Source organism: Danio rerio, chromosome 5, assembly GCF_049306965.1.
Source record: "Danio rerio strain Tuebingen ecotype United States chromosome 5, GRCz12tu, whole genome shotgun sequence".
Classification (NCBI taxonomy): Eukaryota; Metazoa; Chordata; class Actinopteri; order Cypriniformes; family Danionidae; genus Danio; species Danio rerio.
Window position 1 is genome coordinate 54,341,465 of NC_133180.1, and position 15,156 is coordinate 54,356,620.

The following is a 15,156-nucleotide window of genomic DNA, read 5'->3' on the forward strand; positions in this document are numbered from 1 at the left end:
GCGTGGAAGCGATAATGTTCGTGAATAATTCACAGCAAGAAAGACAAAAGACACTCCCCCACTGGCTAATGTTCACCCATCAATGGCATTGTAAAGTAATGTCCAGCTGGAAAAGCTAGCCCAAACTAAATACATGTTGTATTACTTGCTGTATTATAACCATGTAAACACTATGGGTAAACAATGTATGTGCACTTATACAGCAGGCACAAAAAAACTTTTATTTGAAATTATATAAAATGTGTTTGCAAAATTGTTGTAATAAAAATGTTCTTGTGCATTAAGCTTAATCAAGTTAATAACATGCATGAAAACGCACTCATTGTTTTAGACATCAAAACAAACGTGAGACAAATCAGGGAAAACATTTCTTGAATGGCTGCACCTGCTAGGTTGTAAAAGTGCTCCCAAAGGTGCCTGCGGTCCAGGTATCCCTCAAGAGCTCGAGTTAAAGCCCTAGGGAAGTGGTTTACAGAAGACAGAATGGCAAAAACAGCTTCCAAAAAATCTTCTGCAGCTGACATTGGAGTATTAGGAGACTCCTCTGTTCCTCCATCCACACACAGACCTGAAAGTAAATTAAAATGTTTGTTTTAAATTGTGCAATATGTTGCATTAAAAAAAAAGGTCTGACAGAAAGTGACATTTGTTTAATAAAAATATGCGTACCTCTTTTAAGCTGCTTTTTTTATATCTTTGCTTACATGTATGTTTAATTGTCATATGGTCTGTGTTGTATGTTTTTTCCATTTGATGTATTCCTGCTCCAATTGTACATAATATAATAAACTGAACTGAATGGAACACAACTACTACATTACTAACTATTAACTACTAAATAGCATATGAGAAGTTGAATAAAACAAATGAATAATAAATTAAATAAAATTAAATAATAAAATTGAAAATAATAAATAATAATAAACAGATTTATTTATTTATTTTTATTTATATATATATATATATATATATATATATATATTTATAGATTTGCAGTAAAGATTAACTAATAAATATATATATATATATATATATATATATATATATATATATATATATATATATATATATATATATATATATATATATATATATTAGTTAATCTTTACTGCAAATCTAATAAAAAATTTAAAAATATGTAAAAATAAATAATAATAATAATAATAATAATAATAATATTAATAATAATAATAATAATAATAAATGTGCATTCAATGTAGGAGAATGGATTAAATTGAATGCTGCCCCTAATGATATTTTTTTCTCCTAACTAAACATTACAATATAATATAATATAATATAATATAATATAATATAATATAATATAATATAATATAATATAATACAAAAATATTATAAAATACAAAATAAAATAAAATATAATATACAATAAAAAATAAAATAATACAAATATTATATAATTTAATAGAATACAAAATAGAATATAAAATAGAATATATAATATCATTTAAAATAAAATAAAAAAATCATAAAATGAATTTTTTAAAAATGATTTTATTTATTTTTGATATTTTCAGGTTTTTAACCTTGATTGCTGTGTTTAATTTTGACTTGACAAACTGAAAAATGTGTAGAGCAACAATAATGATGAAAAACTTAACAAAAAGCAATGCTGAATTTGTACTACTGAACAGGCTATCTGACTATTCTTTACATATAGCAACAATAATATAAAGCAAATGAGCAAAAAGCACAAGAATGTATGTCTTGAAAATCAATATAGGTCAGAATTTCCATAAAGCAAAAAGTCAGCAAAAATGTGTTTGAAACAAAACATACAATATGAAAGCACATTAAGATGATGTGAATGTCCTTGTCTACATGTAGTGAGGTTGTAAAGAGATGCTGGACACTTGTCTTTGCTTCAGCTCCTGTCAGTCTCACTTCCTACAGATGACAGGCGTTTGAATAAGCTATTGAATGCAACGCAGCATTCGCTGAGTGTCTTTGATAAAAAGCAGGCTGCTGTTTGCACTTTTTTGACAAACGTTAGGCTCTTTTGAAATGACAGGCCTAAATTACCTGTTGTAGTAGAGTGTGCAGTTTTGCCAACACTGCTGTGCTTAGCAGGGATCCTGACTTCTGTTACTAGTGAGAGACTGATGGGCTTTTGGTAGAAAACAGTATAGTGTATATATACCATTTTACTTTGCAATACTTTATAAGAGATTGTTTGAGCGAGATTGCCTTGTTCTTTCACTGTTATTATCTTGTTTACTGTACCATATCACAAGTTGCTATGTGTATATCTTGGTCAGGTACTAATAACCAACCCCTTAATTTAACCTTAACCCATGTAGTTAACTATAAGCTATACTGCACTGTAAAAACACAATAAAAACATGTACAGTAAAACATTATGTATTCTAGTTCAAATCATTCCACCATTATTTTATACATGAATGGCCAAAACATATTTAAAAAAAGTCCAAAATCAAACTAAAAGTGCTCTGGGGTGGCTCAAATAACGTGTCGGTGATCTTTGGGCAAGGGATTCATCAGAACAAACAACAAAAGTCAGTCTAAGGTGCACGAAAGATGTGGAAAAAAATATTATTATATTTTAAAATATCGAGTGCTTTGGACTGATTCTTGCTGTATACTTTTTTGTTTGTTTTTAGTTAAAAGCAGTGCAGTTTTAATGTACAAAAATAATTTTTGTTACTTAAAATAAAACAAAGCTTTATAGGAATAGTTCATCCAAAGCTGAAAATATTTGGACCATGGACGTCAATTGTTTCAGCTATGTTCAAAATATCCTATTTAGGGCCCTTTCATACACCTGGCGCAATAAGGCACGATTTGTTGCTATTTTCAGACCAGCACAACTCTAATTTTCACGTTTTGTGCCATGTTTCTTAAATAGCAAATCCATTTGCACCACTTTGTGGACTCGTGGATATGCTGGTCAAAATAGGATATGTGTGAAGGCTCATTGTTGGCGCGTTGCTATTTTGAGAAACTGAAATAGACCGCACTATTGACCAACTAAAACCTAGTCAAAGTCCAGTGCAGAGTGCATTAGTTATGCACCTATGCAGGTCTAAACACTAACACATTGCTTAATACACACAGGATGCACAGCAATATGCAAATATCTTTACATACAGTATGAAAAAAATTAATGGATTAAAATGTTACAAAAAGTATTATTTTCTACACAAATATAAAAACCACTGCCTCCATGCCTTCTATATGTCGGGGTGGGGGGGGGGTGTTGTTTTAGCTTATTCATGACAATTTGCATTTGTTTAATGTAATTATTACTATCAGTATCATTTATTATATGCATATTTACATTTGTTTTAATAAAAACAGGTTTAAAAAACTAGTCTGCCTGTTGGGTTTTGGAGATGTCTGCATCACCATATGGGGCATAACACTTTTAAAACACGAATGATTACAGGTCCAACAAACAAATGAAAAATAAAGATATAGCTAAATAAGTTGCAAAATGTAAATATTGTACTGTATTTTCAACTTTCTGATGATGGTGTTATTCATCTGTCATTATCCACAATATAATGCGGTCATATATTTCTTTAAAAATGTATGACTGTATACAATGTATTTTGTGACAGCACAATACAACTAAGAGACTTTTATTTTGTCCAAGATAATGTATACTGTGTACAGTATACAGTTGACGTCAGAATTATTAGCCCCCTTTGAATTTCTGTCTTTAAGGACATTTTCACAGTTTGTCTGATACTATTTTTTCTTCCGGAGAAAGTCTGTATATATAAATGTCTAAAATAAACAAGATCTATATTGATTCAATGTTGACCAGGTTCTAATCTAGCCTGTCACAAATTCTTAACTCCCGATGCATCAAAAGACAAACACAGCATAAAACTTGATGACAGGCTTTTGCGAACAGGAATATACTCATATGAAAAGCCACAAGGGGCAGTAGAGGGTTGCACAGGTTAATGATCTGCCTCTTCGCAATCATCTGTTTACGAGCCACCGAATGAACCGTGATAAATGAACTGCTGGTATTTCTCGAGGGAAGGGATTCCACAAACCAATTCTATCCTCCGCTAACAAACCTTTTGCAACCTTGACGTGTTGCCAACAAACACACCTGTTGATTTTCTAGCAGACCTCACAGATGAGTTTCCACTGGAGGCCCTTAATTGGAACAAGACATCGCTATCAGTCCCTCGAAGAATCCCACCAACAAGCTTCCTATTTAGAGCACAGCTTAGCGCTTAAACGCTCCCAAACTGCGCTGAGAGACAGCGACGCGGGCGAGGAAACTTTAAAAGAGCTTTTCTCTAAACGCTAGACAGCAAAGCCGCCGCGTTTCTTCTTAATTAGCCAGGCTGCGGCCAGGCAGTGTTGATTTACGGCGACGTGATTCTCCACACCAGACGTGCACTCAGCCCAGCTTGGTTATTAATGAGCTTCCCCGTAATGTGAATTAATGTGCGAGCACAAAACAGCCTTTAAAGGTTAGACTTTTCAGAGTGGAGGGAAGAAAGAGGAAAATCTTTAAAGGTCATTCACTTTGCTCTCACATGAGTGTTTATTACTAAGCTCTATTGATTTCAAAATGATGAGGAGGGCGATGAGCGCGACGATGACTGAGGAAAACGACATCCTGGATGAATCCGAGGACCAAATACACAAAATACGATCAGTACTTTAAAATGATTACCTTGGAAATATACGTTTTATGTGTATTCTGAGCTGTTTTGAGAGACTGAATCATATATAGATATTGAGTATAACTGTATGATTCTCATTTTATTTTTGTTACAATGACAGAACAAATAAGTAAGCAATAAAAATAAACAAATAAGCAATAATAAATAAATAAATAAATTAGCCATAATAAATAAATAAATAAATAAGCAATAATAAATGAATGAATAAATAAATAAATAAATAAATAAGCAATACAAAATAAATAAATAAATAAGCAATAATAAATTAATGAATAAATAAATAAATAAGCAATACAAAATAAATAAATAAATAAGCAATAATAATAAATAAACAAGCAATAATAAATAAATAAATACCTTAATAAACAAACAATAATAAATACATAATAAATAAATAAATAAATAAATAAATAAATAAATAAATAAATAAATAAATAAATAAATAAATAAAAGACAAGAAAACAATAAATCAAAACAAAAACTATCAAATTGAATCAAGATAAATAAACAAATAGAAAATTAGCAAAAAAAATATAGCTTGCTTTGTTTATGTTATATATATTTGCATAAGTATGAAAACAAAAGAGTAAATGTATTCTAGACCTACAATATCACATTCACATTTAATGTTGTAAATGGGAATTTTTGATCTCACATGATTGTTTGTTACTGAGTTCTATTGATAAAGAAATAATTAAGAGGGTGATGAGTGAGTAAAAGGACATGCCAAATTAATCTGTGGACAAAACATTTATCTCATGAAGCTGACCTGCACACAAAGTGATTTTAATCCAGGTGGATCTGTCTTGCTTCATAAAAATCAACACAATGGAGTTATAAGTACAACCACAAATCAGAAAAGTTTGAAACATTATGAAAAACACAAATAATAAAAAAAAGAAAGAAATTTATAAATTGACTTCGCCTTGTATTTCATTGCAGACATTACAACAAACATTATTTAATGTGTTCCTCATGATTTGTATTGTTTTGTTTTTTGAAACCTATTTTGGTTCTTGCAATACAGCATTTACTACTTTGTAATGTTGCCAATTCTTTTCGCATCACTTAAAAGACATTTAGGGACTCCAGAAGTGTCTCAGGTGTAATTTTGTCCCAATCTTCATGCAAACTTAAAGTGAGCATCCATACAGGGTCTTCGTTGTCACATTTTGCACTTCAAAATGCACCACACATTTTTTATTGGAGACAGGTCAGGACTGTAGGCATGCAAGTACCTGTATACCCTTCATCCATAGCAAATACTTAGTACAGTAATGTATGCAGAATGAGATTTTGCATTGTCTTTTTGAAATTTGCATAAGTGTCCCTGGTAAAGAAGGCATCCTATTGTGCTCCAAATGTACTCTATGTACTTTTCAGCAGTATTGGTGCCATCACAGAAGTGCAAGTTACATTTGCCAAGGGCACTGACACAACCACATACCATGACAGACCCTGGCTTTTGGACTTGTTGCTGGTAACAATTGGGATGATCCTTTTCTTCTTTGGTTGGGAGCACACAGCATCCATTTCTCACACAAAAAATAAAAATAAATAAAAAATACCTAAAGTACTGATTCATTGGAGCACAGTACAAATTTACACTGTGTGATGGTCCATCCCAGATGCTTCTGGACACTGTTAAAATAGGGCTTCCTTTTGGCACAGTACAGTTTTAACTGACATTTGTGGATGTAACTACTCAATGTGGTACTTGATAAAGGTTTGCCAAAGTAGTCCTGAGCCCATGTGCTGATATCGCTTAGATGAATGATGATACTTGATGAAGTGTCACCTGAGGAATACTTAAAAGGCCCTTGTCCTTTACGCACAGAAATTCCTACAGATTCCTTGAATCTTTAAATGATGTTATGTACTGTTGAAGTGCATTATGCATCTTTCTTTGAGGAACATTGTTTTTAATTTCATTTCAATCATTTTCTTATGTATTTGTTGGCAACTGGCAATCCTTGACCCATCTTTGCTCCTAAAGCACTAGACCTTTCTTGGATGCTACTTTTGTCATAATTAGAATCACCTGTTGACATCACCTGTTTCAGATCACATATTTATTTAACCATTTACCTGATTACTAGACCTAAACTGCTCCTGTCTCAACTTTATTTGGAACTTGTTGCAGGCTTGAATAACATGAAAGGATGTATATTTACAAATGAAATTAAGTTGACTAAACTGTCTGCAATGTAATACAAGTCAAAGTAACTTGGGATATTACTACTTCTTTATTTTATTTTTCCATACTGTCCCAACTTTTTCTGATTTTTCGAAATCGCATCACTTGACTGCGTGAGACCAATCGAGGATTAAAACATGAACTCTCTGGTCAGAGTTAAAGAAAGGACCAATCGCTCACTTTTTTAAATGTCTAATCATTTTGTTTAATCCCGCCCCTTTTCACAGCACCATACTACAAAATTTTGCACGCACAAACTCTAGTGTGACCGCAGCATTACTTTGTATGAGAAACTTCAATTTAAGAGTAAAAGCCAGTAATATATTAAATATTTTGTCACATACTGATGCTGAATTTTAGATAGAATGATGGCTTAGACAGAAATCAATGACTGTAATATTGTAATGTAAAACAGTTAAGACTTTAAAAATGCTACAAAACAATGCTTCAGCAAAATTGTTTCACATTACTAACCAACAAGAAATATTTCACCAACTATATATTTAACATATAAAATGTTAAACGATTTAGGCTATACAACAATTCTGTTTTCATCAACAATGAAGACTATAAATGCCTTTCATTCATTACATTGATCGAGTGATTATTATCAAAAAGGTAAAATGTTAAGGAGCTCTGCTTTAAAAATGTAAATTACATCACTGCTCTTGCCTCTAAGAAGGTCCTTATTGGGCTCTATGTGAGCATTTAACATGCTGATTGTATCTTAAAAAAACAACAACATAATACCAAGATAGAGTTTAACTTTGTAAATAAAAAAGGTTGAATTGTGTATACATAACAAATAAAAAAATCAAATGATTGACAACTTAACTTTGACCAAAAAGTTCTTATAGAACCTTTTAATTCAACACAGGCTTCTGAAAACATAGTCATGCAGACGTTTCTGGAGACCACAAATTATGTAGTCGGAGGTAGGTATGGCTGCATTTCACTTTTTTAAAAATAAAATCAGAAAATCAGTTAAGACAAAAACAGAATCCAAAAAAGTTAAGTGAACAATAGGGTGAGAATGTGGTAAAATCCGAAATCGTGGTAAAAATCAGACAAAGGCCTTTTTTTCTGGACAGCTTTTGTAAACCTTTGGTTGGATTTAGGGAAGCGGGCGGGCAGGTCAATCTGTAAAATTGGTTGGGTTTAGGGAAGGAGAAGAGTGGGTCAGACGACTGGCCGGTCGCACAGTCAATTATTTAGTCGGTCGACGACGGCCTCTGGCGCGAACTGCACTCGCGAGAGACATTTGAGAAGCAAAAAAGCACACAGAGCGGCCTCTTGAGGATTCGTGAAAACAAAAACTGCAAAAATACGTATCTCCCGGGACGTATTTCACGGTCTCCAGAAACGTCCACGGGACTACGTTTTCAGAATAAGCCTGGGTTATTTTAAATCCATGGTAATAAAATAGCAAGCATCAAATGAGTCTGATTGAGACGAAACTCTCAAGACCTCAGTTAGCATTTACTATTAGCAAAGAGAAATGTCAAATTTTAGACTAGCAATTAGAGGTGGGTAGTAACGAGTTACATTTACTTTGTTACATTTACTTGAGTAAAATTATTGGGTAACAAGTACTTTTTGAGTACATTTAAAATTGTGTACTTTTACTCTTACTCAAGTTAATTATTAGAGATCATTACTTTTACTTTGCTATATTTAGCGGCGTTCCTTCGTTACTGCCAAATTATATTGAATATGATCCATATATCTGGTATGCAAATATCGTGAGGTGCCGCATTGGAGAGATTGTGTAGCGCGAGGTTGCTATAGAAACGTGTCTCCCACTTTCGTTTAGAGCGTGCGCCTGTTGGAATGATGGCTGTAGTCTAGGAAGACATGCGAGTTTATACTGTGGTCCCGCTCGCCATCTGTGGTTCCGAGAAAGACGGTCCGTGCAGTGAGTTTATTGGACCAGGTCTCCCACAGCCTCAAGTTCAGTCTATGTTTTTACTCCAAGATGTCAACAAGGATAGTTTCATAATCCGATGCACGCATCACACTGACATCGCAACATACTGTATGCATGAATGACAGCTCCGACCAGAAAAAAAACACGTAGCTGCCACAGGACAACGGCGCCAGTGCGCTCACCACACACTAGCTATTGGTGGAGTGAAGTGACCGTGATAGAGCCAATTCGGTGGATGGGGATGATTGGGAGGCCATGATTGTAAGGGCCGATAGAGGGACTTTGGCCAGGACACCGGGGTTACACCCCTGCTCTTTTACGAGAAGTGCCATGGGATTTTTAATGACCACAGAGAGTCAGGACCTCGGTTTTACGTCTCATCCGAAAGACGGCGCCCACAGACAGTGTAGTGTCCCCTTCACTTTTACTGGGGCATTAGGACTCACGCAGACCACAGGTTGAGCACCCCCTGCTGGCCTCACTAACACCACTTCCAACAGCAACCTAGTGTTCCCTAGTGGTCTCCTATCCAGGTACTGACCAGGCTCAGCCCTGCTTAGTTTCAGCGAGTAACCGGTCTTGGGCTGCAGGGTGATATGGCACAACAAATGGCACACAAATGCTTTAACAGAAAGATACTATCAACACATTTCTATAGAATTAATATCTCAGTTCTAATAACTGATTTCTTTTATCTTTGCCATGATAACAGTAAATATTATTTGACTAGATATTTTTCAAGATACTTGATGTTTCGTCACATTAAAGTTATAAGGTATCTGACATATTGAATCTGAGTTATTGACATATTCCTATTGAATGACAACTTATTTACATTATGGGGTGTTTTTTTTTATAAGTTGTTTATATTTTAAGACTTTTCATTTAAAAAACAAATGTGACACACATATTTTTTGCTATATGGAATGGAAATACTTTGAAGCAAAAAATCTCTAAATCATTCAGAATGCAGATAAAACCCTATAATTCTAAGGTGACAATTTTTAAGAGACATTTGAAGGCTTAACCAGGTTAATTCAACAAGTTAGTGTAATTAATGATGGTTTATTCTGTAGACAATCAAAAGAAATATTGCTTAAGGGGGCTAATAGTTTTGACCATAAAATGTTTTTTTAAAACATTACAAACTATTTTTGTTTTAGCTGATATAAAACAAGTAAGAGTTTCTCCAGAAAAAAAAAAAAAAAAAAAAAAAAAAAAAATATATATATATATATATATATATATATATATATATATATATATATATATTTATTTATATAGGAAAAATAAATATATACATATAATGAAATAATGAAAAGTAACTAGTAACTATTTACTGGAGTAATTGTTTCATCAGATACTTTTTTACTCGTGTAACTTTTAAGATTGTTACTTTTGCTTTTACTTGAGTAAAAATTTCCGCAAGTATTTGTACTTTGAGTATAGATTTTAGATACTCTACCGACCTCTGCTAGCAGTTATTATTTTCTATAGCTTATTTTTTCAAAACTGAAAGGATTCAGCATGGTTGCTCTCTACAGGTTTTGTGTGACTTGAGTAATATTATATCATCTTGTAATATGTTATTTAGTGAACAACAGCCTATTGAAAATAAGAGGAGACGTGTGAAAGGAAGAGCCATTAAAAACAGGTGCAGGCTATTAAGAGCAGCAAGGTCACCAGGCCATCCATACTAATCAGTCTTTCCACCAATAAAGCACACTACATTCATTTGTAGAAACCAATGAAAGCATTGATGTGCTTTAATGAGCGTCTCCTCATAACCTCTTCTGTTAGGCACTGATGAAACCTACATCAGACTCCAGCACATGTGGAAATGAAGAAATAAAGAAACAGTTTAACAGACCAACCAAACTATATTCCTTGCCGAAAATTTGCAGAATGTTTCAGTCAATAAGAAGAGTTAAAGAGAATAAAAACTATACGTAGTGTGATGTATTAATAATGCTAATTATTATAATTGCCAATGAATTAATGAATGAATTCATATAGCACAAGTAATCTGCATTGCTGCACACCCGGTGGTTTCACCTCACCACCACCAGTGTGTCAAAACGTATTTATGTATGTATGTACAGTTGAAGTCAGAATTATTAGCCCCCCTTTGAATTTTTTTTTTCTTTATTAAATATTTCCTAGATGTTTAACAGAGCAAGGAAATTTTCACAATATGTCTGATAATATTTAATCTTCTGGAAAAAGTCTTATTTGTTTTATTTTGGCTAGAATAAAAGCAGGTTTTAATTTTTTAAAATACATTTTAGGGACAAAATTATTAGCCCCTTTAAGCAATTTTTTTTTTCGACAGTCTACAAAACTAACCATCATTATACAATAACTTGTCTAATCGCCCTAACCTGCCTAGATAACCTAATTAACCTAGTTAAGCCTTTAAATGTCACTTTAAGCTGTATAAAAGTGTCTTGAAAAAGATCTAGTAAAATAGTATTTACTGTCATCATGGCAAAGATAAAATAAATCAGTTATTAGACCCTTAGAGGATGCCCCTCCAGTCGCAACCCATCTCTGGGAAACATCCACGCACACATTCACACTCATACAATACGGACAATTTAGCCTAACCAATTCACCTGTACCGGATGTCTTTAGACTGTGGTGGAAACGGGAGCACCCGGAGAAACCAATGTGAACGCAGGGAGAATATGCAAACTCCACACAGAAACGGCAACTGAGCCGAGGCTCGAACCAGCGACTCAGTGACCTTCTTGCTGTGAGGCGACAGCACTACCTACTGCTTTTTTTTGTTATTATTATTGTTGTTATTGTTGCTGTTATTATTATTATTATTAGTAGTAGTAGTAGTAGTAGTAGTAGTAGTAGTATTCATATTATTATTGTTGTTGTTGTTGTTGTTGTTGTTATTATTATTATTATTATTATTATTATTATTATTATTATTATTAATATTATTGTTAATAATAATAATGGTATTTTGTAGCAAAAATGGTAATAATGACTTAAAAGAAATGAAATAATATCAAAATTATATTTTGACCAATTCACAAAGTTTGTTATTAACCGTAAACATTAACTTAGACCTTTTTAAAAATAGATGTTTTTATGTGAAGGATAATCTAAATTATGTGATGTGCTTATTATGCATCCACTGACACATGCAATACATACTATTTTTTAAGCATTGCCAACTAACCTCATATAGCCAGATCTATACAGTACATTATATTCTGTATGAAACATGAGCGCAAGCACAAAAAATTATATCACATATTGGCCTCTAGTGTCACTAATAACAAGCAGTTTATGGATTTCAATATATAGTCTTATCAAGAGTCTTACATGAGTATGAGATGATGATCTGCAGCAGTAAACAGTCTTTGTGAAGGATGGTCTGCAGGAGTAGAGCTGGATTAAAGCCAGGTCCAGAAACCAGTAACTCCAACAGACACAAAGAAGATCCTTCAGATGATGAAAAATCCCTTTAAAAAAACAGAAATCATAGATCAGTTGAGTACATGTATTTGGAATTCATTAATACATGATATGTTGATTAATTGATCAAACTCAAACTGCTGATGAAATGTTTTGGGTTTGAATTATTTATATAAAGTTTTCATATTAACTATATTCTGTGCTGTATTTATTTTTATTTAGTCTTGTATTTATTTAGTCTATATATACATATATATATATATATATATATATATATATATATATATATATATATATATATATATATATATATATATATATATATATATATAAATAATATATATGTAAAAACAGTACATTATAGTGAAACATAATCATTTAAAAATATTTTTTAATGGAATATATTTTCAAATGCTACTTAATCGTGTAAGTGCAAAATTAAATTGCATTTGAGCTGCATAATATTTTATTGCATTATTTGTTGTGTTATAGGTTTCATATACACACAGGCGCATACATGCACACACACACACGCACGCACGCACACACACACACACACACACACACATTGTATATTTATATATATATATATATATATATATATATATATATATATATATATATATATATATACAATGTTACATTAAACGAAACAATGTACAAATAAAGCAAATATGTATAGTATGCAAATATGCAAATATGTACTGAGGTCCTCTCATTCTGCTCGGTTCTGTTGAAGAATAAACACTGCATAATCTAAAATGCCAACCGTTCAACTAACCATCATTTTTTTTACCAGCAATCTATTCAAGGGTGCTCACAAAAGATAAACAAGGTGACTGGAGCTGGATTAAGTCTGAAGGCGCATTGTATTACAATGTATTTCCTCTGTAAAAGGCATTGGTGAGATGAAAAATGTTAGGAATCAAGGACATCTCATCTTCATTCAAATGAACGCTGCAGAACAACAGCTTTGTCACAAAGAACAAAGTGTCATGTGCTCTTCATTGTGCTCATACACCATCTGAAGAAAGAGTAATAGCCCTTGCAAACAAAAAAACTAATTTGTGCAACATGTGTGTTATCTATAGTTGCGAAGATGGAGCAATAATTCTATTCTTCAAAGCCTCATTAACAACTATAAGCAAATGATCATAATGTACTGCCTTAATCCTTAATATTAATATTTCTCAGAGATTTTGTGAATGCTGTAGCATTCTGCATTCAAATAAAGCTCAATTTGTACTAAAGAGCCCAAAGTGTGCCAAGAAAATATGCCCCAAATCATTATACAACCAGCCTGAACCGTTTATACAAGGCTAGATGGATTCCTGCTTACATGCTGTTGACTCCATATTGGTGACTCCAACTTTGGCCCCGCGGGCCCCACTTTGGGCATCTCTGACCTAAATAAAGACATAAAAATGTCTGCGATCACACCTATGGTAGTAAAATTAGCCCTGATAACCATAGCAAACATCACTAACTACGATTATTTATTTCTGACCTTTGTGAAGAGCAACTATTTAAAACCCAAACAGACACAAAATATAAGACAACTAAAGCTCTGCTATAAAAAGTGAACATTATACTTTAGATAGACACCAGATTTGTCATGTCAAAGCACTGGTAATCCACCCAATATCCCACTTTAACAGTCACGATAAATCTGTAAACTACACCACAAGCTCAGGTTTCGCTGTTCATCTCCATCTCAGAAACTCAAAAGTGTACATAACGCTCTCTGATTTATAGCTATATCTCGTCTCCTTTATTGCTTTTTTATTTAATAATCCAAGCTGTCAGTTTTCTGGAGTGTTCGAGCGAGGAGATGGGGTCTGGTTTTGGTGCATGGCCTCACGGCTCTGGTGGGGCCCTCACCGCGAGACCCTCAGGGAGTCGTGAACGCAGCGAGGCTAAATAAATAAATAAAAATTGGAACAGGCAATAAAAAGGCACTAATTTAAATCCCTTGGACTTCACGGAAGGGCTGACGATGGGTGATTTGTGCGAGCGGGACACGCGATGAAATCACGCTGGAGTGGGAGTCTGGAGCTGAGTTTGGGGCTTGAGGAGGGTGATGTGAGATGTGCCTGACATTCTGCGTGGCTTCACAGTCCTCCTACAGGCTCCGTTTCAGACTTTCACACCCGGGCTGAAGACCCGCGGCGCATGTCAGCATAAACAGCATGACTAACTGTGGCATCTGCATCTGGCCTGCATTAGGCCTGTGAGTCTGGGGGTCTGGCGAATGCAGGAGTGTATTAACAGTGTTTGTGCGCATCTAACGCATGAAGGAAAACTGAAAGGCCACGCTTGACTCATTTGGGTGAGCTGAAGCAGCAACTCGCTTTATTATGTGAGTTATGTCTTTGTGTGTGTGTGTGTGTGTGTGTGTGTGTGTGTGTGTGTGTGTGTGTGTGTGTGTGTAATGAAACCATGAGCTCAGCAATAAAGGTAGAGAGTAAACTGAAGTTTTATTGTGTCTCACATGCAGTCTTGGGTGTAATGTGTTACAAGTGCCATTTTCTTTTTTACTATTATGCAATTAGAATTTAACTATTTAGAGGCTTTAAAAATCATTTTAAAGAAAAAAATAAGCAGCATTATTAATATTAACATTTGAATTTATATAAATTAGATTCATTCATAGGCGAGGCAGTGGCGCAGTAGGTAGAAGGTCGCTGGTTCAAACCTCGGCTCAGTTGGTGTTTCTGTGTGGAGTTTGCATGTTCTCCCTGTCTTTGCGTGGGTTTCCTCCGGGTGCTCTGGTTTCCCCCACAGTCCAAAGACATGCGGTACAGGTGAATTGGTTAGACTAAATTGTCCGTAGTGTATGAGTGTGTGTGTGAATGTGTGTGTGGATGTTTCCCAGATATGGCATGTGGCTGGAAGGGCATCCG

General features: G+C 33.8%; 1 protein-coding gene across 6 annotated transcripts in view; it reads right to left on the reverse strand.

Annotated features, from left to right (window-relative positions):
* Window positions 1-15,156, reverse strand: part of si:ch73-280o22.2 — a 288,368-nt gene that overhangs the window by 179,646 nt on the left and 93,566 nt on the right. For 3 of the 6 annotated variants that reach the window (XR_012406339.1, XR_012406340.1, XR_012406338.1), the window contains exons 13-15: window positions 13,593-13,659; window positions 12,161-12,300; window positions 386-568 (exon numbers count right to left, since the gene is read on the reverse strand). Coding sequence is in view for 3 of the 6 variants with exons in the window: in XM_017356332.4 (XP_017211821.2) it covers window positions 386-568; window positions 12,161-12,300 (323 nt within the window). In the remaining 3 variants the exon portion in view is untranslated. The remainder of the gene's footprint in view (window positions 1-385; window positions 569-12,160; window positions 12,301-13,592; window positions 13,660-15,156) is intronic. The other 3 variants (XM_017356332.4, XM_068221516.2, XM_001339137.10) reach the window with 1 other exon arrangement.